Below are 27,039 nucleotides of genomic sequence, written 5' to 3'. Positions count from 1 at the left end.
CACTGAGAGTATATATACATATATATATTTTTATAAAAGAAAACACTCTGACAACATACACCAGTCAGTTATTGCACTTTTTCATTCCAGGTGTAATGAGCTGTTTAGTCTGATTATGGCTCTGGAGATAGAAGCTGTTTCTCAGTCTGTTTGGCATTTTGATATTCAGTCTTTTCTTGGATTCTCTCATCACCTGGTGGATAGAAGAAAAAAAAACCCATAATCCCACTTATCTAATCTTGTACAGGATAACTGTCAGCACCTCTATGCATTGGAAAATGCTTCCCTCGCCCTTGCTTTCTAGAAAAAGCCAGAAAAAAGCGAAGAACAGTGCGAGAGAACACAAACAGCGATACAGGGTACAAAGAAGAGAGAGAGAGAGGAGAGCGAGGGGGAGAATAGTACTTTGCTGTATTATATAACAGTCTCTGTGGCATACCAAGAAGCAACAGTTTTTTCTCTTTCAGAAGAGTTTTGTGTTGTAAAAGGTTGATGAGTTTCTCATCTTAAATGGAAATGGAAACGGAAACTGCTCACTCTTAAATTTCTGAAAATCATACATCATAACAACTTTGTAACATTTATGACTAAACCCTTGATGTGTAATCGATGGCAAGCATTTTGTCTTTTAAAGAAGCAGTTATCCATCACTGCCTTTTAGGGACAAAATCATGCACATACTGTCAGATCCTGGACTGGAATCCAAAAGGTTCCGCTAAATCCTCTACAGTCAGATTTTGACATATTTCCCAAGGAAAGAAAAGCACATGGCATAAAACACCACCTATAATCTATTACTCTGAGTAATGAATGGCAGAATGAAGTGCTGAGAATCTTGAGAGCTTCAACTGAGAGTTTCACAACGAGAAGCAGTAACACTGCACCCTTTCTCACAATCTCATAAACTTCTGCAACAAGTTCATCTGTTGGATCGGACCACACAGGTCAGCCTTCACTCCCCCTGTCGTCATTTCATTGCTTTTCCTTCCTTTGACCACTTTTTGACAGACACTGAAGACTTCTGACTGGAAAAACCCCACTAAAGGTGTAGTTTTGGAGATTCATTTTCGAATAAAAAATCCATTCGTGTCAGTAATTCACCTAAACAAAAAAGATAAAAAGGATAGATAGATAGATAGATAGATAATTACTTTATTCATCCCCAAAGGGAAATTGTTTTGTTGCAGCAATCTGGTGCCTAGGAATGTTATAAAATACAATAGAATAGAATATAAAAGTAAAAAATAAAAGCAGGTAGTAGAAAGATAGAAACAGCATGATTGAAATAAGCAAGCAAAAAGTTACAAGCCGTAAATCTGCTTTGGCATTCTGTTAAAAACCAGAAATGTTAAAACGCTGTACTTCCCATAATCCCATGAGGTATGTTCCCACTTAACTTGGAATTGTATTTTCTCTTCACGTATTGAATAGAACAACATGGCAGCCGCGCTCTTAATTTCTTCCTTGTGTTCGAAGGACAACCTAAGTGTTGAGTGCAGGGAGAAGTGCACACAATTAGCTAATATAATTCACAGATGTGCTCACTGACATTTTTTTTTTCCTCCCCTCTGTTCTTCATCTCAGCAAGGCCTTACAAGCTGGGCAACCCGAGAGTGTGGACTTGGCCTCTGCTCTGACCCCAAAATGACCTACTGGCACATACATTTCCTATGACGTAGTAATTAAAATACACTAATTTGATAATAATGCAATAACAGCAACACCCTGGAGGAATGATTTAAAGAAAACACTTTCCCAGACCACCTCTAAAGCATAATGCCTCATAGAATATACAGTAGCCTGTTGGTGTGCTTTCCAGGGTCTCCGGGGAGTTTCAAGGTACTGATTTCATACCACATTCATTAAAATCTTGGTTCCCTTTGGGCTGCGAGCGTCTGCCTGGCGTCAGGGCTTGAGAACGATATTGGATCTCCGAGGTGTAAACTTGATGACTATCTGAGGTTGTTTTGCAAAGATTTAGGTTTGAAGCCCCTCCACGGATCAAGGCGCAGCGGTGACCTCAACCCAGAAGTGATATTTTAAATGGATTGCGAAGTTCACAGGGCTTCTCTGAAGGGTATGCAAAGAATTAAGTCGGAGAAAAGCGGATTTAAAGAGAGTTGTATATTTAACCCACATTCAAATCAGGTGAGTATTCAAACACCAGGAAAGTTCTGTGTGTGAAAAATAAAAACAGATACATTTCCATAATCAATGTACAGTTTTAAAAACATAAGTTCAAAGAAGAATATACTGAAGCATTTTTCTAAAACTATTTTTGGCTGCAACACTAAATCGAAAGGACTTTCTCACTGTAATCTCTGAATAGCCATGGTTGTAATTATCCACAATAATAAGTAAATAAATATAATAGGGAGTGCAGCCTCGACCTTCGATGCGCCGCCATTGCCTTTCTTTTGTTAATCATAAGAAGAAACATTTCTGAAGAGCTGATCCCACATGTCCACCAACCATTAAGTTCAAACCACGATAGACAGCAATTTTGCCCCCAATCTGTCCTCATCATGCAACAAGGACAGAAAAACAAACCGAGAGAGGAAAATAATTTGGTCACTTTGTGTTCTTCCCTTTGTGTCTCTGCCATGACGGCTTTGAAGCTTACAGAAGTGGAAGTGAAACCGATTGAGCTTGCTCAGTGAGGCTTGCTTGGCGAGAGTTGCGCAAATCAAGCCTGTGACCCATGTGTGGGTGTGTTGATTGACCTCCTGTACAGTATGTGCACTTTTTGAGTCTGCTAACGAGCGAGGACACCGCCGGATGAAGCAGGAGGTCAGCTTCACCCGCCGTTGTTGAGGTTTGTCAGACAGCTTGGGCTGTCAACTTGTAATGAGTGTCACGTCTGCAACGATGGCATTTATCTGTTGCATTTGCGTTTTAAGTACACTGCTTCGTGTCTTGTTGGGGCTTACAGAAAGTAAAACGAAAAAATGCTTAACGAGTCCCAGGTCACTTGGTACAAATGTATATTTTAATTTGAACTCTACTTATTCCCTTCACTGCCTTGTCCTCATCATTTCCAGGTCGTACCTGCCTGACCAGACACACCGAGCTGCCACCAACAGAGGGTCAGAACGCCATTCAACCTTTGGCAGGCAGACATTTCCTGAACACTGCATCATATGCAGCCTTTGCTGCATTTCTGGCAGTGATGTAGAGGGTAAATAAGAAGTAATTAACTTGGGACCCCACCGTCTTAAGGCTGTTGAAAATATACTGTGCAACGCCCAATTTACAACTGCACACCAATAATGGCAATTAAGAGGCTCCAAATAGGACTTAATGTAGATCGACTGAACTGTGTCCACAGCTGTGCCAAAGACATCAGTAAATGATTTTCTCATTGACTTCTCTGTTAGACTCAATATCGAGATTTCACTCGGCTGTATGACGATCAGAAATGTCAGATACTCTATATGATATGACAGATATACCTACATACATTCAATTCTCTAAGTAATAGATTCTGACATTTACAACATGCATTGCAATCTTCTCAGAGTAAAGAGAACAAAAAATTAAGCACTGAACAGATTTGCATTTTACTGAAGACAGTGTTTATAATCAAAGACACTTAAAAAATATCTAATCCAAAAGTTCAATTGAACTGAAACACTTATTCTTCAGTCAGGATAATATTAAATGAAAAAAAAAAAGAAGAAGATGGAATGAAAGAAGGCTAAATTCTGAAAGTAAAAGGCAACAATGGTTGTACAACAAAAAAAAAAAAAAAAAAATCCTGATTGAATTAAGGCAAGTAAAGTCATCGATTGCATTTGGTTAAAGACATACACAACATTTTGTACCTGAGTGAATTCTGATTTCTTCTTTCAAATTCACATTATGAATACCAAAATTAAAGTGCAAGCAAAACATCTCCAACACAACTTTGTGCACATTGATTTAGAAATACAAAATAACAGAAAACAAGATCTGAAACACCACAGAATACAAAGGTTGGTTTTTTTTTCTTCCGACATTGATACGATTGAATGCTATTCAATAACAAGGCACATCTCTTCTGCATGAACATACGGAACAATGGATTGTCAAAAACATCGCTTCAGGATGTAAACTTCACTCTAGCCGAGAAGTCTTCAACCAGCAAAAACAAAACAACAGATTGGCTCATCACTGTCTATGACCACGCTGGTGCTTGAACTCGACGCCGAACTTCCAGGCTTCCACGTAATGTGCCAGGCTGATCTCCTCCGGGAAATGCTCTTCGACTTCAAGGGGAATATCCATGTCTTTGTGTTCCATGTACGACACCACAGTGACTTTCAAGCTTTAGGAGATAAACCAAAAAAAGATTAATAAAAATGTTTTTAAAAAGCCTGGTAATAAACGTATTTTCTCAAATTTACAATTATGTAGTTAGAATACGTGTAGTACTTTAGTTATGTTTGGAGACCATAATTATGAGTGTTTTCAATTTAAAACGGGAGATTTTTAGGCCAAACCAATTAATAAAATGTTCACAAAACAACATTTTGACAGAACTACCACCTCACAAAATAGTGAGTCACACGAGCAGACATGAGGTTTTCTACAGTACAAGAAATGCCCTTTGTGTCAGAGATCTAAAATAAAACATGTGATACTACTTTCCCAATACAAACTTTAAAACATTACCACTGGGGATAAGGGATTTAAAAAAAACTTTGCCACATTAAGTTAGTGTTTCTAGATTTCCATTGTCTCATGTTCTGCACGGTATGATCTCAGCAAGTCACAAACATAGAAAAACACTCTTTTTACCTCCAGTCGGGCCTGTAGGTATCAGGTGCATCAGGTTTTTTGAGGACGAGCACCAGGAATTCATGCATCTCAAGCAGGAAAGCGTCAGCGCTGTTCTTTGAGAAAAAGCCAGTCAGCAGTCTGCACTCATCTTCACCTAGAGGCTGCTTGTATTTCTCCGAAACCGGGAACGGATCCTGACAAAGACAGAAACATCTTGAATAAACATTTGAATCCTCAAATAATTATGTGAATACCAATCAATGCTGTCTGTATTGTCCGTTGTGCAATGCCTCACCCTCTTGAGCTGCAGCACGTTTTCTGATTTGAGCGAGGCCAGCAGCTGCCACAGAGCCACACAATGCTTCAGACAACACACGCTCAACGCCTGCGGGGCAAGAAACAAAAATAAAAAGTTAAGCTTTATTTTATTTCTAGAACACGAAATAATTAAATCCTTGTTGATTTAAAGTTTAAAACTGACATTTGAACACAATAGCACATACTGTAGTCAGATGACACAAAAGTAGCACTGACAACTTTTGTAACCAGAGAAAACTTTCTATTTGTTCAGAGGAAGCGAGCAAACTTGCAGAAAGATAATATAACCAGTATCTCAGATGGGCCAACCTTGAGGATATGCTGAGCCATCTGGTTTCCCATCTGCAGAACCTCCTCCAGGTAGCAAGACATCTGCATGTGCGGCTCTCCCCCCGTCATTGCAAGGAAGCCGAGGGCCACTTCCAGGGTGTCCAAGGCCTCACACACATCACTGTAGGAGTGCAGGTCGCCGGACACAGCGACCAGGGTGAGAGTCTGAAGTGGTTCCTGTTGGTGTGAGGAGGGATACCTTCAGCAACAAGTACCCGTGCGATAAGAAAACACTTGTTTAATGCATCAAAACTTACTTGTCTGATTTTTGTTTTTACATCCTTCAGGATGATCTCATAGTTGCGATCATGTCGGTTTACCAGCGTCGGAATGCCCTGTGGTATAAATACAAAAACATGAGGGAAACCACGTCTTCACACTTTTCTCCAAATGTTTGGGCAAACCAATTTTTATTATAGTGCTCACGTTGAGAGTGATGAGAGGTTTTCCCTGCAGGAAGTGGGAAATGATCTGCTGCTGGATTTTGGGCAAGTTATACTCGTGAATGGTTTCCTGACCCCTCTCGATGCTGTACTGGGTGTTGGCCAGAATCACTGGCATCACGTCTCTTTCCATCTCGTAGTGAATCACATGCAGGTCAGTCAGATCTGCGGGGCTCACTTTGTAGCTGGGAGAGGCATAAACACAAACACACAATCGTTCCTGTATTGTAGGATGTATATCTTCCGGGATTTGTGCCATTTAAATTTCATGCTTTAATACTTTTCGTCAACATTCTGCATTTGTGCGAGAGGTTCACACACTGTGCTCATGCATTTGACAGCGACAATAATGAGGCAAGAGCTCCCCCACCTGGTCTCTTCTCCAGTGTTCTTGTCGACACAGTAGATCAGGTCATTGTGCAGGGCGATCAGATAGCCGACGAGGGCTGTGGAACAGAGGCCCGGGCCTTGTCTTCGCGGTAACAGCACCCTGAAGTCACTGTTGACGTCCAGGTCCTTCTGGGAGAGCTCAGCTGGGATCTTAATCTCACCTGAAAAGCATTTTAATCCAGGGTTAGGTGAAGGAGTTTCACAACATGAGTGCAGCAGACTAGGAGAATGTATGACTGGATGGTGTGTGTATTTACCGTTGGTTTCCAGAGAAACTCTGAGCTGGTTCCAGGTTGTCAGGAAGATTCGGATGTATTTCTCATACCAGGCTTTCAGCGAAACTGGCGAACACAAAGACACCCGTTTCAAAGGTGCTGATGTCAAACAGGGACAGGCAGCCCACTGGATCAACTGACGACGGCATATTAAGGCCTAATAAGTGGCTGTCATGTGTGGAACAGATTTTCCTCTTTTGAGAATTCTCAATTATTACTTCCTTCCAGGTTGAAACAACTCACTGCTTGGCAGGCAGAGCTCCAAGCTGCATGTTGCCAGTTATTTTACAATATCATTTCCCAGCAACAGCTAATTAGAAGTTGTGTGCGTGTATGAGTCATGACATTGAAAAGGCTGAGACGAGCCGATTGGTACAATACCTGTTTTTTGACTGCGAAGAAAATCATCGATGGAGTTAAATTTCAGCTCAGCGATGTTTTGAAACTTCTTGATCAGATCCCTCTGGAGCGTGAGGATATCAGGAAGGTGCTTCACCAGGCGTACCTCAGCTTCCTAAAAATAAATATGTAACATCGCTTGGTTAATGTTCATGAATTACTGAAGTATGACAGAAAAAAATCTATAATTCACTAGAATGGTTGCAGTGTAATTATGCTGATCTTGACAAGTCAGAATATCTGTATAATTATTTCAAAGCTGTCCATTTCACACAGAACAATTTATAATGCCCAACATTTGTTTAGGCTTGTTTAGGCTCTACAAAAGTACATTTAACATTTCATGTCAGAAATGTTCCTTTTCAATAACTACATGACTTTCTATGTAACTTTCATCATCTTTAAAGGTGGATTCACACATTCACCTGCTGTTTTCTTACCTTATGCAGAAACCTCCAGAGCACAGGCAGCATGTCTTTGCCATCATTCTGCTCCACTATGTGGGTGAGGCTCAGCAGGGACACTTTCTCTCTGCAGTTCCACACGGCGGACCCGTGGATCACGGAGCTTTGGGGGAGCGAGGCCAAGAAGGGACGAGGATCGCCAAACATTAGCTTCATGACTGGATTGGCGGAGATGCGGGAGTCCGCCTGGATAAATGCATTCACGCCCTTTAGCTGTCTGTCCAAGTGCTGTGGGAGAAAAGACGACAGAAGAAAGCCACGTCATACATCGATCCAATGACAGTGAGTTTTTAGACTGTCCTTTTTCTTCTATGCTGCTTTATCCCACATATAGTCACAGCAGGAGCCAAATATGGGCGAAGGCAGACGTAACTAGACTCAAATCATGGCCATATCACCTTGACGCTAAAGTACTGGCCACTACTTTCAATAATCCCCTTCACCATATTAAAGTCCATCCATCTTCTATCTACACCGATTAATTATTTTCCAGAGTTGCGGGCCACTGGAGCCAATCCCACTGTGAGTGGGGGCAGGTACACCCTGGACAGGACCCAAGTCCATCAGATGACCCCACACTCATAGTCACACCGAGGGGAAATTTAGGGTTGCCAATTAAGCATAAATGTTTGGTTGTTGTTTTTTACTGTGGGAGAAAACAGTTAACCAAGAGAAAAAAACAAAACAAACTAATGCATAAACATGCAAACTCCCCATTTAAAAGTCCAGATTCAAACTCTACTTGCATTTAACCCATAATCTTCTTAATTTGCACCGACTGCAAAAGTTAATGTACCACTGCACAGCCCCTATATTATAGCAAACTGTTTTATTTGTTTTATAACACATAAAAAGCCTTATTTTTTACCTTTAAGTGTGGCGTGATGATGGCACTGCTCATTTCTACCTCCCATCTATTTCTAGCCTCTTTTGTGGAGAGGACATCATCCAAAGGAACTGCAGAAGGAAAGCCAAGATTGTGTTTGACAGTGGAAGAAAAGCAACATATGTACAACTTAAAACATGGTAACTTGAATGAGCAATTTTGCAAACAATGCTTAGAAGTCTCTTCACAAAGGTCAAAACTGAGAATACAAAAAGATAAACCCTGTTATAAGGAATCACTTAACACAAGTCCATTACAAATGATTGAACATAGGCTGCATTCCAAAATGACACAATTATCGAGGTTGAACTGAGGCAAACATAATATGTTGACGGGTTAGAATGTGGCTCAGGAGCAGAAAAGTGCAATATTTTAAGTCAGATAAAGACTTTTGCTTTTGTCAAGTATGGACACGGCACAGCAAAATGACTTCAATATACAGCATCATTTCTTACCATTTGGCTGCTGTTGGGGTTCCAATAGGCTGTTGATGAGCAGGTGAACAGCTCTGATCGTGTCATCAGTTCCTTTACCCAGAGATCTGATGAGATGTTTCATGTCCTTGCTCAGGTGTGCAAGCAGGAATGCTCCAATGTCCCCGACTGGAGGATTGATGATTGCAGTGATGGACTGGAATCAAAGACACAGAAGATGACAGACGCTATCTCCTCTTTTAACTGACTCTATGGTATCTTGGTGCAAACAATCAAATCAAAGTACCTGTGGGTTCACGTAGGCCCCATGCAGCATTGCCATGTGAGTGATCATGCGGATAATGGTGAAAGGAACAGGTGAAAGGCCCTTTGTGTCCAGCATGTCTGGATTGTTTCTGCGGTTAGGGTCACCGAGGATGTGGCCTGTCTGAGTGCGGTCACCTCTATCAGAAACATTGGACAAATAGGTGTTAATTGAAAATATAGGCTAATTGAAATGTTATCTTTAGTCTTGATTTTTTTCAAACAACTTACTGCAAGCGAACAGGCTGAAATCCTTGCACAGGCAAGTGGTTGTTTCCTCCAATGGGAACGCCACAATCCAAGCAATAGCTTGTTTCCATAGGCTGTCCACACTAGGAAAAATTATTAAGAAAGCAAATAAGTGTAAACTATAGGAAGAACACTTAAAAGTCATCACAAACTTGCATAAATAAGGACAAATAAGATGTAACAGAACATACCTCACCAATGGTACATGGGTGACCATTTGGACAATCTGTGGGAACAACAAATAAAACATTTCATATGTTTCTGTATGACTTGCTTCATAAAACATTCAAATAATATGGTCTAGATGCACGAGTTTAAATTGTTATATACTTACTATACCAGAGCAATGGTCCCAAAGCTTGGCGAGCCACTGCCAACATGTCCTCTGGCATGGTGGGCAAGAAAGCTCTCTATACCAACAGACAGAAACGTTCAATTTCACTTTGAATGACCGCCCAATTATCATCACTGAAAGCAGCTGGAATACATACCTGCATGTTGGCAGGTGCCCTTGCAAGCTGCTCCAGAGGAGCCAAGATCCTCATGTTTCCACAGAAAAGCACAGCAGCCAAGTGGACAGTCAAGTCCACTGACACACAGTGAGCACTGGAGGCTCCGGGAGGAACAACCAGTGGCCCGAGTTGGTTGGTCACCAGAGACTGAGCAAAGATTTTCGCTGCATTGCTGTCAAGTATTTTTGATGTCTCGATGTAAGCTGCCAGGGAAGCCATTTGCTGTTGGTAAAAGCATAAATTAAAATATGTTACTGGCATGATGAAGACTGATTGAAGTTACTGTGTTGCTCTCTAGGTCTGAGTGCACTGCTGTTTCCAGTCATTGATTGGCTGGTAGCTTGTACATTGGCTTTGACCACTCCACCTTGACAAGCACTTGTTCCAATCTTCTACAGTCAACTGCAGCATCACGTAGCATGACTTTTTTTGGTTAAGTTTCATTACAGAAGATGTTCCAGTATAATTAATAGCTAATGTCAGATCCACTAATAATGGATAATAATAAATAATAAAACTCCAGTCACTGTCAAACGAACATATACAGTACATCAGAAACATTATGAGAAAGCTCATCAGTATAAAAGCACACATGATCACAAGAAGACAGACAAAATTACTTTACTTGATCACAGAATATAATATTTGGTTAAAAGTTAAATGGATGTTGTTCACTCTGTAGCTCAGTGGGACATTCATAAATCACCTACCTCAGGTTTAGGATGGAAACTCATATTAGTGTCCCTGTAGAGAGTAGTGACTTCTCTGTAAAGTGCCAACAAGAGGTAAACTGTTTTCCACTGGGGCAGGCATCTGCAATCCTGTGTAAGAAACAATGATCATGAAAACTGATATACAATTAAAGTCCTGAGCTGATTATAATAAACAGAGGATGTGACACTACTTCACAAGCCTTGTCCAGTTCATCCATTTTTCCTTCAATAACTCCTTTTGCAACAGCATCTCTGATCGTTTTGTAATCTTCCCCACAAACAAGATACTGGTCTACAGGGACCGCCTCTTCATTCTGGGTGAGGTGCAAAAAGATTTTTTTTAAATGGATTTACCTTAAGAATTACAATCATAATTGATAATGCCATCATCAATGCTGTCAACTAAACTATTGACCACTGAACCTTTTGCAGAATCTCTTCAGGGAAGAGCCAATGCATCTCCTCCACTTTGAGGAGTTTTAGGACAAACTCCACACCACGTTGGCTGGCAATCTTCCTGATCAAATAGACTCGATACCAGTCGTTTCCACTCCGCCTGCACAAGTTCACCACACTGGTCAGGAAGGCTGTGGTTCCCCTTTGACTTTCGTCGTTGGAACCTGGTTTAAAAATTAAAAGAAAAACAAAAAATATAATTCAGTGAATACAATCAGAGAGAAAAACGAAATAAAAATGCAGCTTCGCATTAAAAGAAGAGGAATATATGATTTTAATGATTGAAATGAAATTACATACCTGGAGCTCTCATTTCTTCCTCAAAGAGACTTGCAGACAAATCTAGGTCCATCCGCAGTCTGGCCACCTCCTGAAAGAACTCGACAGTTGCTGCTTCTGGAGACTGTGACTGCAGGTACTCGGTCAGAAAATGACTTTCTTCCTCCAAACATGTGTGCTGATCTGCAGCAGATCTGAACTGCAGCCTGTCAAACATGGAGTCCTACAGAAGTTTAAAGGTAAAAGAAAAAGGTTTCAATAAAATGTCATATTGCTTTGTAACACCCTGTTAATTGACAAATGCGGCATCTGAATGCATGTTTACCTCCAGACAGTTAATGTACAAGCAGTAAAGCTCTATTTTGTCGGTCTCGTCCAAGATGTTGCTCCGTTCAACTTCCATTAGATGCTGCTGCAGGTAGTCTTTGACTTCATCAAAACTTTAAAAAAAAGACAAAAAAACAAAAAAACAATGCAATTAAAACAAATAAGACACAGGATTGACGGAAATAGTGTCACTCATAAGAACTACTTGTACCACACTGTCACCTCAGCACCTTACCTATACTTCAGAAGGAGTTTGAGCACCACTGATCGGATGACAGGATTTTTATCCACAGAGTCATCAAAGGGAGAGAGCACCTTTGTCAAAACTTGTCGATTTGCTGATAAAAAAGAAAAAAGAAAAAAAAGAAAGAAAATAGTACCAAGGTCACAACAATCCACGGGCTCAAATACATGGATGAGGGAGAGAAGATTGTCATACCTCTGAGGATGGGAACATGATCGGCCTCTACCATTAGAAAGGACAGCAGATGTTGAATAACAGCTGAACAGGGTGGAAAGTTGTCTTTGAAGCACACAGTGGATACCAGGTCGATGAAGAAAGCGTTGCACTTTTTCCTAAACTGAGCGTGCAGATTGATTGAATTCCTAAGCAAAGCAAGATTTGCAAGTCAAACAGATGTTCTTTCGGGATTTAATGAAACATTCTAAATGCTTGGAAATTACCCTTCCTCTTGATGATAAAAAAAATTTTAATACTTCAAAAGTCAGTTAATTTTGCTGAAATACATGTACAGTTACCAACCTGATGTCCTCTGTAGGAACCAAAGGGAACTCATCACTGACTGGCTGCATGCAGAGAGGACAGTACATCTGACCAGGTCCCAACCACATTTTGATACAGCCCAGACAGAAGATATGTTTACATTGCAGGCAGAGTGGATCTTTAGGGTCTCCCATACAGACTGGGCACAGTGGGAGACCGAACCTGAACAATTTAAAGATGATGTCAAATACATTTGGAAATTCAGTGGTCCTGTCGGCATTTTGTATATTCCAAGTGCTTTAGCGTTCACTGTGTAAAGCTGGCGATGTAATACTGGGAACATTGAAGGCTAGAGTCGATTCCAGTTGGCTGGGCTGATCCTAGACAGACAGACAATCAAACACACCCACATCCATACCTATTGGCAATTTATTTCATTATAAAATTAACCAACATTAAGCCTATCAAGTCTCCTTTTAGACTCCGGAGGAGACTAGAGTCACAGTAGAAAAGCCACACAGGGAGAATACGTGACCTTTATGCAGAAAGCACAAACCCCAAGTTAAATTCTATAAAGTCGAAGAAAATATTTTAAGATAAATAACTTTACAAGGCAAAAGGAATGCATGAGACACTTAAGCATAAATTGAAAATTGATATAGTTGAATTCTTACCTGAAGATGCACTGAATGACTCCTTCTTTGCAGTTTTTGAGCAAATCAATCACTGCCTCAAATGACTGCTGAGTTTTCAGATCTGAATTTTTTTCCAGTATCTTGATAGAAGATAAAAAATAATACATTTCATTTTATTAGAGAATCTTTTCCAGTTATTGCAATGGCAGTTTAATGATAATTAGTTGTCGTCTAACAATTCGGGTGTTTATAGGGACCAAGACCAACCTGTTCAAGTCTTCGGGTGCTCCTCAAAACCGAAGGTGCAAGCTTCCTTTCCAACTCCTCGATTCCCAGCAACATGTGCTCCACAAAGAGTGAGAGACAATAAATCCGATTCCACCCTGCTCTGTGATTAGAACACACAACAAACAATCAATTGGCCCCTTTACACGTATAAACTTTAAATGTTCAGTCTTCAAGGTAAGAGAACTTGACCTACTGGACTCTGCTGGCAAGCGTCTTGCTCCTCGCTCCGTAATGTCTCATGCTGTCCTCAGAGCAAACCAACTCAATAGGGACTTGGAGCTTTTTCACATCCCTGAGCCAGGCTTGCCTTTGAATATCAATGTCCAAACATTTGGGCTCCAGATATTCCACACATGCAAAGGCAGCATACACATCGTGTACCTTCAAGACAAGGACAATAGGACGTCTGCACATCACTGGCTCCCAAAAGAGCAACAAGAAAATCAAAAGACCATCATGAGCTGACTGCGTTAGTGACACCAGGTGGTTTTATATGGGTATTACAGTACAGCTCATTTCATATTATGGGATAACTTCAAATGCCAACCCATAGCTTGTTTTGAAGGTGAATATTCAAGATAAACTCAAACACCCTAAATGAAACATAATAAAAGCTAATTATATATCTTACAAGTTCCACCCCGTCTCTGCCATGAAGATTGTTCAGGTCTTTGGTCACTTGGGGCTCAATGCAGATCATTCTGGAGAGGTTCTGCAGGCGGATCTTAAACTTGTGATATGCAGCATGGACCCATGGAAGAGATACCACTGCTTCATCCTGCTGCAATCTCATTTCATTGACGCAGCAGTTCAGGGCGGTACAAAGGAGCTAGAAAAGCAGGTGATGGGCATTATTATGTGCACATGTACAGACAGATGCAGCTTCCACATAAAAGGCTTCTGTGTTATTAAAACCCAACCTGCAGATCTTCCTGACAAGAGATGTTCATTGTCATGCAGATGAAGTCCTGAAGGTACCGGTGGAAAAACTCGATCTGCATCTCTGGATCTGCCGCTGCGATGTATCGACCCAGTGGTGTCTTCCCAAAGAACTCATCAAACTGTTGTTGTGTTTGCCCTTAAAGATGTACAAGGTCAAAAGTCATTAAAAAAAAAAAATACAATTAAAAAAATGTGTAAAACAGCATGTATATGAAGGGGAATACTTGAAACACAATTACCTTCACGTTGAAGCGCGTGCACCCAGAGCTCCTCCAAGTAATCCTTGATCCTCCAACTGAAGGGCATGCTGCAGCCCATGTTCCCATCTTGAGCAATGTAGTTTTGTACAAGGATTGTTCTTGTGTCCGAGCTGACATGCAATGTAAAATAAAATAAAATAACAAATAAACATTATTTTCATGAAAATGGCATTTATAATCATCAATGAGATATATAGGCACCACTACTTACTTGCGATCCAACGTCAGGTGTGACATTTGCAGCAGTTTATCATTGGCAAATATGTCCAACCAGAGCCTTTTAACACTTTCACCACCGTTTCCATCAAGCAGAAGATTCATATTTTGGTCTCGGTCAATGACTGAAACAAGATGTGCCAGGAGAGGAGAAACAGCAGCCTGAACCCGCTTCCATAAGGTGTGCCTGTTATGAACATAAATAGAAAATATTAACCTCTGCAACAACACTATATACACCAAATGGTAATACTGCATTGAAAGTGAGGGACTCACCTGAATGTGCCTCCTTCTTGCAAGGCATCAATGTTGGAGGCCTCTTTGAGGACCCAGTTGCTCTTGACAGATGAGAAGGTGTTGCCATCTTGAGTCACCAACAATGAGTGAAGACGACTCTTAACGGTTTCCAGAAATTTCCCTAAAAATGAGGGAAAAAACTATGAGCACTGTGACATAATTGTAAATGAAGCATAAGCATAATTTTTTTTTAATTGGCCAATTCGGAAAATTGGAATGAAGTAGGAAGTAATGGTTAGCAAAAACAGTTGGAAAAAGGGAAGCAAAATGTTAGAAATGCAAGTACTTTTCAACTAAAGAGGCAAATTGGCACACAGGTCAGTAATATGGCCGAGTATGAAATGAGAATTTTAAGTAGGCGAGATTCACCGAAGAGAAATATGACAGGAAATTGTTAAATAATTTATGGAAAAAATTAATGTTTAGTCAATGTAATTAGTACCTTTTATTTCATCATTGTCACTCAGGAGAGTCAGAAGGATTTCAACCCTTTGAGTACTGCGGCTACCACTTTCCACATTGTCCCTCAACATGCTGACGGCACTCTGCACACAGCTTCGCAGCAGTGCAGTGGTGTCCACAACATTGTCACAGTCCTACCGAGGGAGGACAAACCGGTTAATAATTGTTTCAGAAGAAAACTAGAACAAGATTGCAGCATTGATGTGTGACCACAATTAAAAATATGTGAATTTTACTAACGTTTTCCTCTGATGTTGTTTCTTCCAGCTCTTTCTCAGTGTACATGTCATCAACCTCCATGGCTGCAAAAAGTTTCATAATTCAATACAATGAACAATATCACTGTTAAAAATGCAAACCATAATTTCCCATAAATTACTTGTCATAAGTTACCTTCCTGCTGCATCATCTTTGTTTCAAACATCTGACTGATTGTCATGTTTTGCAAGGTTTTGATGTCAGAAACGATGTCTTTTGAACGTCTCAAATCATCAATGTGAACTGATCTCCAGGGACCTGAAAAATATAATTACTATGTCTCAAACCTGTGCTTTTATTATTCGGTATTAAAAAAATAGATGTACAGGTTGTAGTTTACCGCCATGAAAGCCAATGTAAGAAGTCCCGCCTTCCATTCGTGGCAGTCTGGTGATGAAGTAGACAAACACATTGCATCCGGTCCTTTCCTGAGTTATCTTGTTGATTTCATTAAGTGAGGAATACCTGAAAATTAACAACAAATTAGTAAATCAGCAATGGGGAACAAGCTACAGGAAAACCCAGATAGGAAATACTCAACATACTTTGCAGATGCAATGAGATTGGCACTATGAGAGGTGTCATCGTAATCACACTGAATGATGAGGATCCTGTTGCAGGACTCAGGAGTCTTGCTTGCATTTTCAGCAGTGAGAAAATTTCTGCAAACAAAACAAGTCATTTTCATGTCACGCTGACCATTTCTTCCTTTCAATCTTTGTTTTTTTTTACATGTAAACCATCAGAAATCAGACAGTGTAAAATAATGCCAGTATTTCAACAAACCTGATCTTCTTCAAAAATGAGTGCTCTGTGTCAAACTGCTGGAGTGAAAGAAGCTCAACACTGTGCAAAATTTGCTTCAATGGTTCCAAGTCAAAAGCAGTCAACAGTCTGGAGAATGTTGTCATCTATTGTGTGCAAATAAAAAGAAATTCATATAAGGCACTATAAAGGGGAGGCTATAAAATATTGTGGCATGACAGCTTAAATGTTACCTCTGTGAAGGCGGAGCGACAATTGACTTCCTCTCTTGTGTGAGCAAGTATGTAGTCAGCCAAACAGTTGTTATTGTGCTCTTCAAAGTAGATCCTGGCAAGCTCCTCGCTCTCCACCTTCGGAAGGCCAGTGCAGTCCAATCGCACCACCGAGTCCGGTGTAGCACACTTGAGGAGTATGAGTTTCGCCTCATCGAGTACTCTCCTGTCAGCATCTGTCGGGTTCAAACCACCCTTCTGCCTCTCCATCACTTCAAGAACCACAGAAGCACACGCATCGGAGTGATAGCCGATGAAGACGTCTGGGGGCTGGTACTTGTATGTTTGATCCACTGCTGCATGCTGACTGCTCAGCGACACAAAGAGGTTGACCCATTTCCCCAGTTCTTCCACCATCCTTTTCTGTTCGGTTCTGAGGACTGTGTGAATGTCCAGATAGTGTTTCTCCAACCTGTTGATTAGAGGTATTGGGAACTGTTTGTAGACCACCTCTCTTTCTTCAATGACAATCAGCCGGAAATCTTGGTGCACCCGACATTTAACACGATGGGTTCCCAATCCAAGGTCCACATATTTTTGCCCTCCCAAGCAGACATAGTATTGGTTGAGGGCATCGTACAGACTTTCATAGAGGTTCTGCAAGTTTAACAAAACAACAGTCTGACCCGTCTCCATGCATATCTTCACTCTGTTGATGTTGCGACAAATTTGGGTGTACTCTTGGTCTTTTGGGAAGCTGGATCCAAAGATTATTTCTGGTTGACCACTTTCTGAAAAGAAGGTCTGCTGCAGGATTTGCAGGGCTGCGTAGTTTTTTGTTAGCACCAGCAGGTACCGACATTCTTCATCTTGTCCAGTTGCCTGAATGTTTTCTCTCACAAACTCGATGGCGCTGATGTTCTCAAGGTTCGGCGTAATCTGTAGCTTCTTCGTGAAGACTGTCACTGGATCTACATCATCCTTGCCACTGAAGTTTCTCAAAACAGCCTTTGCTGTCTCTTCTGCCGTGGGTCTCCTTTGAGAAGCCTTGGCCACTGCAAAGATCATCTTAATCAAGCTGTAATAATCACGAAGGCCAAAAAACCCTTTCCCTTGCTGTCGGCAGACATGCAAGTAGGCTCTTGCAAAAGGTTGGAAGAAATCACTGACTTTCTCCAAAACCATAGCATCAGATGAGCAAATGCCTTTAGCACTTTCAATGAGTTCTTTCTGATCAGGGTCACCTCTTGAGACAAAAATGCCTCGGTTCATCTTTGCAGGGTCCAGTGCCCAGTTGGAAATACCAATGAAACCCACCTTTTTGTGTGGCAGGGGTTCGTCGTCTATGCATCCCTCCTCTAGCAATGGATGAAGAGTTTTCAGTGGCATTTTTGGCGAGTCTTCAGCCAGGCCAATCTCATCCAGAACCACAACTGAGATGTATTCATCAAGGTTCTTCCCCTCTTGAAAGCGTCCACATTGCTTGAATGTATTGATGATGCCTTCTGGTGTTGAATGTGGACTGCATTGAAAGGACACCAAATGGATCTGTTTCAGCCTTTTGTAAAGGTCAGAATGAGCAGCTTGGCCTTGCATCGCATCTGCCACCAGAGTTTTGGACAAAGATTTTGAACTTCCAGGTTTTCCAACCAAGAAGAGAGGGATTCTCAACTCAATACAGAGTACCATCATGAAGACATTCTCTTTGAGAGCATTGTTTCTTGCAATGGTATCACCCATTGGGACACCATTCAAAAGCAAATCCTGCATGAGGGAGATTTCCTGCAGTAGACCTGCTGGACCGTATACTTTTAGGCTATTGCTGAGTTTTTGTCTGTATTTGTCCTTATCTTCGAGGCAGGCATGGTAACACACTCCTGTCGCCATGACTAGAGACCAGACAACAGGTTCTCTATCCACCAACCTTCTGTGATGTCTTTCTTTCTTTTCTGCTTTTTGAATGCTTTCCAGTTCCTCAAGTTGAGCAAAAAACATGGCATGATTGTCATAGAACCAAACAAAGGCCTGCATGCAACGTTCCACATCCCTTAGGCTGACAAAGCTGCATTCATCTTTTCTTGTCCGCATATACTTCTGTGAAGTTGAGAGTACATCAGTGATCATGGGGATGTAAGAACTATCCATTTCCTTCCTCTCAACAACTCTTTGCACGATCTGTTGAATGTATATTTTCTCTGTGTGATCGTTTAACTGCCCAAAGTCCCACACCAGGGGGATCATGCTTGGTGGCAATGCTTGAACTCTGTATACTAACTGGCGAAGAGGGATAGACCCAAGCTTTTCATCTGTCTCATCAGCTCGAACTCTGTAACCAAGACCTGCGGATTCTAACCTTTGGATCATGTCATCTGTGTGCTTTCGGTAAGGATTGCAAGCAGCAATAATCTGCAATCCAGAATTTGCTGTCAACCTTTCCCCCTTCACTGTGTTGTCACAAATGACCTCCTTAATGCTGCTGATGGCCTCAGTGGTGTTGGCCTCATCAAAGAAGAGAACAGTGTCAAATCCATAGTCACTTTTGTTGATGGAAGCAATGTTTTCTGCTTCTCTGACTTTGGAAAAGATGTTCTCCGAAGTAGTCCCTCCATGCACCTTGACCAATTTCATGTTCTCGGTGGCCACTCCACTTCTTCGCAACTCGCAGAGAAATTTGATTAGCCTTGTCTTACCGCACCCTGTCTCTCCCATGATAATGACAGGTATGCCACACCTGAACCGCATGTGGATTGCCAATATCTTCAAGATGTTGTCAGTTGTAAGTTCATAGGTTTCATCAGGGTCCAGAGGCCACTGGATCCCAAGAACATTGCAAATTCGCTCAATTTTCTCTCCCCGAGGAAGACTGTCAAAGTCGATGTTGAATGGGACTCTCTGTAGCTTCAGGCCTTCATACAACACCTTTGTCATGACGTTGTTTTTGATTACCCTTCCAGAGTTAGGATCAATGGCATCAACAGAGCCCTGCTCATTGAGCTGAAGATGAAATCCAATGAAGGTCATGGACACGTGGTCATCATTAAAGAAGATGTACGGGTGTGGTTCTGTTTCCCATCTTTTTCTGATGAGAAAAGGAGCCAAGTCTTTCTCCTCAACACCAGTCAGATCTGATTGCAGCCTGCCAGGACTCTGGTCACAGATGTGGAGAGATGGAGTGGCAAAGTCCTTTGCCATCAGTATCATGAAATCTACCACAAATGTTTTGAATCCAGTCAGGGTGTCTCCGGTGAAAGTGGCATCACAAAAAACAGATGTCTCACAGTCTCTCAGCTGCAGGTTAAGGAACCATGCAAAATTTCTCAGCTCTGCCCAGGATGGGTCCATGATGCCACATTTCATTAGAAGCATCTGGAGACATTCCACGTGTGACCCCTCAACACCCTGATATGAAAATGCATCTAAATCCATGTGGTTGTGGAAGCGTTTGAGATACTGATATGGCCGTTGAAAGGCTTCACTCCTGAATTCTTCTTCATCCATCAGGGGGTCATCATTGCTCACAACGGTAGGGTCATCTTGCTTCCTCATCTCAAGCATGAGCACGTCTTTGGGTGGTCGGCAGACAACTTTGGGGAACACATCTGTGAATGTGCTGGGACAAATTTGAGCCTAAGAATAAAATTGAGGATTAGTAACATTTTAAAATCATGCAACAGAAGCCTGGAGATTGTGCTTAATTCGAGTAAAATTGTGTACCTGGCTTGATGTACTTTGGGTTAACTTGACAGTGGGCTCCAATATCTCAATGACATACAACTGCTTGTCATTGCACTTCCATATCTTTCCCTCAGAGTTCATCAAATAGCGTAAAATCAACAATTTGAAAAGGAACTCCGGAAGACCTTTTTGCACCTTTGATCAAGCAAACATATGAACATCCCATTAACATAATGTGTTTCATCAAGGTATCTTATTAGAATGAGTATTATTTTGAAACATAATATTACCGATGACATGACATCAAAGTGAAACATTGTAAGCTCTTTCCGTTTAGGGTTATCCAACAGTGACTGAACAATGGTGTTCTCATCAACAGATGATTCAATCAGGCGAATACATTTCTTCGCTGATGGCTTTTTGGCTGTAGACTTCAGTTTTTCATATAGCCTCTGGATGTACAGCGATTTACCTGAAACCAGAACAGATAATTATTGCTGGCATCAACAAAAGTGAGTGCATATCACAACATCAGTGAGGATGATAAATATGAAATATATATACACACCAACACCAGCCCTTTTGGATGAGATGATTCCAACACCGAGTCTGTTTTTAAATACAGCTGCAGCACTGCACTGATCTTTTGGAACGGCAAAATGTTTGTGAAGGTACCTCCGGATCCTTGCCAATGACTCCTGGGGAACCATGTGCAGTCTGTGCTGGCTGAACGCTGATGGAAGGTAGGCGTGTTCTCTTTCTGAGCTGCAAATGACAACAAGCTGGTAGTCATCCCGACTCTTCCTTTTCATTTCTTGGAAAAAGCTCTCAACTTTGGTGCTGACATCGTAAGTGAGTAGATCCCCATACAGAAGGGAGTATATCTTTCGGCCTCTGTAGCCTTCACTGAGGCAGCGCCTGAGGAACAGCTCGACCTGTTCGTATGGAGTTGAGGAGTTGCACAGAAGAACCTCATCATAGGTGGGAAGTGTTACATCTTCATTGTTCATATAAATTGAGATGCAAGATGTCAAGACTTCATCATGTGGACAAATAATGACGTTTGGGCTCCCTGTGGCCAAACCTTTGGGTAGCTGCCTCTTAATGAAGTTGTCTTCCAATTTATCTTCTTTACTCTCTTCGTCTTCATTCTTGTCACTTTTGTTTGCAAGTATTTCCAACAGCCTTCCAAGACTTTTGATGTCAAGAATGTGTGGAAGAAAATCCTTCATGTCTTTCATGTAGGCATTCCATATCTGATCAAATGCTGGCAAACCATTCGTTTGCTCCACAAGACTTGGCAGGTAACTCAATTGGCTGCTGAAATCTTGGTCCTCTGTGCCACTTGGCAAAATAACAAAGGTCTGAAATTCAAGATCTTCATTTTTTTCCTGTGGTTTGGTAATGATCTCATATTGAAGTGTATGCCAGACACGCCTCAAATCTGTGGTAGAACAGTTTGGCTTGATGAAAGACAGCATCATGAGAACCTGATCCTCAATACTGGTCACATTTTGCTGAGTGAGTTTGCTGCATAGGTAGACAATCTGTTCTGCGGTGTAGTAGTTCAGATAGTAATTTTGGGATCTCTGCTTGTGGACAAAATCCATCCAGTATTTCAGACATTTCTCCATTTTTCTGCAAAGTTCAGGAAGCTGTTCCTCTATGCTCCCCTGTACAATGACAGTGGGAATGTTGTCCAAGTTGAAGTCCATCATAATGCTGGGTTCCAAGCTATTTAAACAGCAATTGATTTGCACTTCCCAGTGTCTGAACAAAGGATTTCCAGCATTGTACAAGGCAATGAATGCCTCAGCAAGTCTTTGAACACTGGCAAAAACCTGAAATTAGAAGAAAGAGTGTCGTCAATACTACTATTCACTACTATGTATGAGTTTTACTTATAGTACAGACATATCATGTACATTTAAGGAGCATGACAGACTTGTAGGACTTTCTTCTCAAGCTGGAAAGTAGATTCAGCTTGACTACATTGAACATAGTTAAGTGTCATTAAAGTGTCAATGTAAATTGATTAATTTACTTGATATATTTTATAGAATTTAAGTTTTTCTGACCCATGAAAGACTTTGTGGACTGATTTGCATTCACGCTTTGAGTTATCAATACCTTTTGATCAGTGACAAGATTAGACATTTGTTGAAAACCAACAATGCAAAGAGAATTTAACTGTCAGTGCTCTAACAAATAATGAAAATGCTTTTGTGAATACGGCATTCACTTTTTTGTAAGCAAAAATAACCTGAAATAAATGTTCCCCCCTTATAAAAACAAATACTTTACTATACCTCAGCAAAATGATCAACTTCATTCTGCCCTTGATCACCTTTGCCAGACATGAGCATAAGTTTGTTTTGCAACTCTCTCAGATCTTCCAGAGAATAGCAGCGCATCTGCTGACCGTCATCATGCTCCTCGGGAATCTGCAGCTTCAGGGCAGTGTCGAGACTCAGCTGGAGTGAAACATGGACGAATATTCAACATGAATACTTTTGGGGAAGCTTTTGCTCTCAGATAGCCATTGAGCTGATATAAGAGAGATGTCCTCGGTTTCGTGTGGCTTACCTTGTCTACACCGTGTGCACTGATCAAGTAAATTCCCTTGTGGTTGATGGTTGATGCCAACGAGAGAGACGACAGCTCCACTGACCCGTGACTGTCCTTCACAGTCTTCAGCCATTCCAGATGACGTTCACTGTCCCGCTACAAATGGAGACATGCGTTTCTACTGTGCAATATGTACTGCCGGTAACTTTCTATTGAATGCTTATAATACAATTATTATTTATGAAGGTAATAAGAAGCATAGAACAGTAGACGTCTTTAAAAACAGCCACCTCCACTAAGAAGTCAGAAATGTCAATCTGTCTATCAAGTTATGAGTATTACCAGTTTCTTTGGGAGGTTGTTGTCATTTTCCAAAGCTCTCCAGAGCTTTTTCAGCACTTCTTTGAAGGCATCAAAACCGGAGTCTGGTTTCAGCTCATAAAGCATTGAAGAATAGCCAAGGACTGCATCGTGGAAGCAAGCGACACGGTCCACATCCATGTCATTCTCTCCCGCAGAGATGGAGGCCAGGTCAACGAACACCTTCAACTCATTGATATCTAAAATAAAAAAAATGTATTAAAAAAAAGACAATAATAATGACATTTGAATTTCTACAGCTATTGTTAGCACTGTTCCATACAAAAAAATTTTTTTAAATAAATTAATAACTGAAATTATGATAAGATGAAGTTCTGAACTGACCTTCAAGGGCATCTTTTACCCATTTTACAAATTGTCCTCGACGTCCCAGCTCCTGCAGACACAGTCTACGTGGCTCAGTGATGTCAACCAGGACCATCTTTGCCTGCATCAAGTCGTTGTCAATCCTTTGAAGCTGCTCTTTCTGGAAGGCTGCATGATTCTGAGGAGAAAACCAAATAATTTTTAGGTCAACTTATTCTAAATGACCTTTCTCTCCTACACGCTCTGGCCTTTCATGGATATATTATCAATAGTCATATTGAAAGACAATAACTAAGCGAGGGAGAGCTTTTCAGCATACAAACGTGAATTATTGAAGTATAAAGGTGCTGACTTACTACTTCTGTCAGTGTCTCCAGAACTCGGAAGTCTCCTTGAAGACAAAGGGTCTCTTTGACCATCATGATAATCTGAGCTGAAGCCACAGCCAGATGAAGCTCATGATACTGCTCTATCTGCTGCACCCTGCTGTGGATCCACAGCTTGTCCGTTGAATTGTCAACTTTGCACATAATATCCATGTCCTGTGCCAGTTTTTCATAGTTGCCCTTGAAAACTCTGAAAAGTTGTCCAACTTCTTCAATCTTTATGGTTCCGTTCCTCAAACGAGCATAGATATCTTGGTAATCCTGAAAGCAACTTGTGAAAATGTCGTCATGTATCGTCTCTAATGTTGCCATGATATCTGCGACTTGAGGTTCCTCAAGATCATCTTCCATTTCTTCATCAGCCAGGATTTTGGCTTGCTTGTCCCAACACTTTTTGAACACGTAACTGTCCCTGAATTTGTGCAGGACCTCTGCCATGTCTCTGATGTTTTCCTCAAGACTGAAGTAAGTAACAACACCAGCCAGTTGGGGGGGCAGTTGATTGTACGGATGAACTTCCATGAAGAGATTCAATGGTGTGAACTCAATGTTGACTTGCTGTTTACCCTCAATGTCAGCAACATCAACTATCAAGGGGGGAAAAGTAATGATTAAATATTGTGATTATACTTTCAAAACTAAATCAAATGAAACCTGGACATGGTCAGCACAACTCACCAGTCATATGTTCCTCAAGTTTATGACTCATAGTTAGGAGGACATCCACAAGCTCCTTTTCATGGTAGACAGCAACCACTTCTTCTTGTCTGCACTCCAGAAGCCTCTTCATCTTGTCATTGTCTTTGTATCTTCCATTCTCAGAAAGACAGTCTGTTGATATCAGAGTACAAGGATCCAAATAAATATCCCAATAATAACATGATTTTTATGCTGATGTCTCAAGTGAAAAATCTGTTGACATTACCAATCTTTATCAGCGCTAAGAACATGTCTTTTCTCTCCAAAATGATTTTGAGCAGGCTGATTTTGATGTTTCCTTGGACCAGCTGATGAGTTATCGCTGTGAATGATGATATGGCGATGGCGATTCTGTCTCTGGCATCTTGACTGAGTTTCTCAATCAGTTTCTCATCCGCGCCTGAATCGGTGGAATTTGCATAGAAATGTTTTATGAAAATCCATAACAGTGAATAAAATGCTTGACTAATTGTACAGTGAAACATAAGTAGAATAGAAGCTTTCTGTCTGAGCAAAATTAAGTAATTTCTCTTTTTTTTGATAAGATACCATGGAGTTTGAAAATGTCTTTGGCAGCTGTCCAGGAGAGTAGGTGCTGAAGAACCACTTCTTCATCCTCTTGGTATTTCCCTTGGCTGTCCTGTGGCCAGGATTTTTGGATAATGGCTGAGACCAGTTTTCCAAACTTCCAATTTATCTTCAGTCTCTCAAAAAGTTTGCCCTCAGACTTGGTCTGCAAACAAAAAGCATATCAGTTAATCAATATTATTAGACTTGACTTGTGCTTTTTTTCACTTCTATAACAATCATGAATCTTTTCAAATGCATATTTAGATTTCATTTGCAGTATCTGATCTAAATATATGGGATAATGCTGGTGTATGAATGTAATCATGATTGACAAAAAAAATCAAAAACACCTAAATATTGAATACAATCAATTCAGCACATGAAGTCAATGTAAACGATTCATACCTGACACAGATGTGTAACAGCTTCAAGAGCACACTTCTCAACACTCGCAGCAACATATGAATGTGAATCTATCAGCCCCTCTATATTTGAGCAATAGTATTCAATTTGATCCAGATCAGATTCCTGAAAAATGGCACATGAACTAATTACATGTTGTATGTTTAGCAAACAATTCCATACTGAAATCTACAAGTCATCTTTCACTTACCTGTTTGTATTTGCCCTCGAAATCCATTGTGAACGTCTGCCTCCACTGTGTTGTGAGATCTTTATCTTTGAAACTGATTGAGATTATGTTGTTCCACGTCTGCAAAATGATTAAGACCATGATTTTCAGTGTTCACTACTCATGAGGATCGGTATTTTGTATATATTGTGGTTTTTTGTAAAAACAAAAAAAATATTTTAAATCAAAGTGCTCACTTCAATTTCCTTTGTAGCCTTGACATTGTATAAAGATGACCATGCCTTGTTGAGTAACTGTTTAAATGACAAACTCATCCAGTCTCTCATTACTCTCATTGGCTGAGAGATCACCAAGTCTCTGACATGTTGCTGTTCTCCATCTTGTCCTTGGCTCTCCTAGATGTGATATATTGAGTCTCTGAGTCTTTGAGTCACCAGCTGCTTTACAAAATGAATATTATCGCACTTACCTGTTGCTTGTTACATTGAACAAAGTCAGTTACAGATGCAACCAGATGCATACATGCCACTGGGATATCAGGGTAGTTTTGGGTATAGGATGTCGGTAAGACTCCTTTGCATATTTTTTCCAACAGCTTCACTGCTTCTGAAAGGCAATCTCTCCTATAAGCCTCTGTAAAAAAACTATCAAACCATAAAAATTGATGATTAGGGCATGAGTTTTTAGGGAATGGCACAACATCTAGTTTGTTATGTATTGTTGCAACTTTGATTTGCATTATAAATACATGAATATGTTATAAGTAGACATGCATATGCACATCTTTCATTTTTGCACTCTTTATGTCTAAACTGTCCATTGAACTCCAGTTGAAGTTAATCACCTGTATTTTTCTTCAACAAGGTTTTGCTGGATGTGTGAGAGAAGGTCAGATACATCCTGAAAAGCGGAAAATCAATAACATTAATTTTATTTCCATACTGACATTAAAGATTCCTGATTGGTTGTTTCGATTAAGAATAAAACAAATAAATAAATGGCAAGTAATCTAAACCACAGCTTTTCAATCAGTGCTATAGTGTCCACAAACCTCATGATTAATACCAGTAATATCTGCAGGAGCCTCTTTGTTGAAAATATGAAGTATGTCCAGGAGCTCAGCATTGATGCTTGAGCTACACTCCCTCAGATTCTCAAGTGGCATGAAGTACAGGCAGGATCGAACTGAAAGAGAATCCACCTCCCTCAGGTGACTGCAGCTTTTCATCACATTTATCAGTGCTCTGAAAACGAAACAGAAATT

At 40.7% G+C, this 27,039-nt stretch overlaps 1 protein-coding gene across 2 annotated transcripts in view; it reads right to left on the bottom strand.

The window, feature by feature from the left end:
• Positions 1-2,969: 2,969 nt before the first annotated feature.
• Positions 2,970-27,039, bottom strand: part of LOC308141224 (E3 ubiquitin-protein ligase rnf213-alpha-like) — a 30,920-nt gene continuing 6,850 nt past the window's right edge. Inside the window, exons 11-67 of one of the 2 annotated variants that reach the window (XM_080511295.1) lie at positions 26,827-27,019; positions 26,620-26,675; positions 26,245-26,419; positions 26,012-26,170; positions 25,797-25,895; positions 25,589-25,711; positions 25,163-25,346; positions 24,840-25,013; positions 24,593-24,745; positions 23,885-24,501; positions 23,547-23,706; positions 23,184-23,401; positions 22,860-22,997; positions 22,583-22,747; positions 20,842-22,114; positions 20,564-20,745; positions 20,313-20,468; positions 16,620-20,225; positions 16,408-16,532; positions 16,167-16,283; positions 15,962-16,086; positions 15,757-15,879; positions 15,604-15,665; positions 15,344-15,497; positions 14,881-15,022; positions 14,600-14,791; positions 14,368-14,498; positions 14,107-14,264; positions 13,818-14,015; positions 13,380-13,567; positions 13,166-13,286; positions 12,938-13,038; positions 12,303-12,485; positions 11,979-12,145; positions 11,775-11,877; positions 11,538-11,652; positions 11,234-11,435; positions 10,901-11,097; positions 10,669-10,791; positions 10,475-10,585; positions 9,744-9,986; positions 9,587-9,662; positions 9,444-9,478; positions 9,235-9,335; positions 8,987-9,143; positions 8,722-8,896; positions 8,249-8,337; positions 7,357-7,608; positions 6,899-7,031; positions 6,500-6,583; positions 6,223-6,403; positions 5,836-6,037; positions 5,667-5,744; positions 5,389-5,586; positions 5,057-5,146; positions 4,780-4,955; positions 2,970-4,306 (exon numbers count right to left, since the gene is read on the bottom strand). In XM_080511295.1, coding sequence (XP_080367421.1) covers positions 4,150-4,306; positions 4,780-4,955; positions 5,057-5,146; positions 5,389-5,586; positions 5,667-5,744; positions 5,836-6,037; positions 6,223-6,403; positions 6,500-6,583; positions 6,899-7,031; positions 7,357-7,608; positions 8,249-8,337; positions 8,722-8,896; positions 8,987-9,143; positions 9,235-9,335; positions 9,444-9,478; positions 9,587-9,662; positions 9,744-9,986; positions 10,475-10,585; positions 10,669-10,791; positions 10,901-11,097; positions 11,234-11,435; positions 11,538-11,652; positions 11,775-11,877; positions 11,979-12,145; positions 12,303-12,485; positions 12,938-13,038; positions 13,166-13,286; positions 13,380-13,567; positions 13,818-14,015; positions 14,107-14,264; positions 14,368-14,498; positions 14,600-14,791; positions 14,881-15,022; positions 15,344-15,497; positions 15,604-15,665; positions 15,757-15,879; positions 15,962-16,086; positions 16,167-16,283; positions 16,408-16,532; positions 16,620-20,225; positions 20,313-20,468; positions 20,564-20,745; positions 20,842-22,114; positions 22,583-22,747; positions 22,860-22,997; positions 23,184-23,401; positions 23,547-23,706; positions 23,885-24,501; positions 24,593-24,745; positions 24,840-25,013; positions 25,163-25,346; positions 25,589-25,711; positions 25,797-25,895; positions 26,012-26,170; positions 26,245-26,419; positions 26,620-26,675; positions 26,827-27,019 — 13,396 coding nt within the window. In that variant the 3' untranslated portion in view covers positions 2,970-4,149. Of the gene's footprint in view, positions 4,307-4,779; positions 4,956-5,056; positions 5,147-5,388; positions 5,587-5,666; positions 5,745-5,835; positions 6,038-6,222; positions 6,404-6,499; positions 6,584-6,898; positions 7,032-7,356; positions 7,609-8,248; positions 8,338-8,721; positions 8,897-8,986; positions 9,144-9,234; positions 9,336-9,443; positions 9,479-9,586; positions 9,663-9,743; positions 9,987-10,474; positions 10,586-10,668; positions 10,792-10,900; positions 11,098-11,233; positions 11,436-11,537; positions 11,653-11,774; positions 11,878-11,978; positions 12,146-12,302; positions 12,486-12,937; positions 13,039-13,165; positions 13,287-13,379; positions 13,568-13,817; positions 14,016-14,106; positions 14,265-14,367; positions 14,499-14,599; positions 14,792-14,880; positions 15,023-15,343; positions 15,498-15,603; positions 15,666-15,756; positions 15,880-15,961; positions 16,087-16,166; positions 16,284-16,407; positions 16,533-16,619; positions 20,226-20,312; positions 20,469-20,563; positions 20,746-20,841; positions 22,115-22,582; positions 22,748-22,859; positions 22,998-23,183; positions 23,402-23,546; positions 23,707-23,884; positions 24,502-24,592; positions 24,746-24,839; positions 25,014-25,162; positions 25,347-25,588; positions 25,712-25,796; positions 25,896-26,011; positions 26,171-26,244; positions 26,420-26,619; positions 26,676-26,826; positions 27,020-27,039 lie in introns of those variants that run through there. The other variant, XM_080511296.1, reaches the window with a different exon arrangement.

Source organism: Blennius ocellaris (genome assembly GCF_963422515.1).
Source record: "Blennius ocellaris genome assembly, chromosome: 16".
Classification (NCBI taxonomy): domain Eukaryota; kingdom Metazoa; phylum Chordata; class Actinopteri; order Blenniiformes; family Blenniidae; genus Blennius; species Blennius ocellaris.
This window is presented reverse-complemented; position numbering and strand designations above follow the sequence as displayed.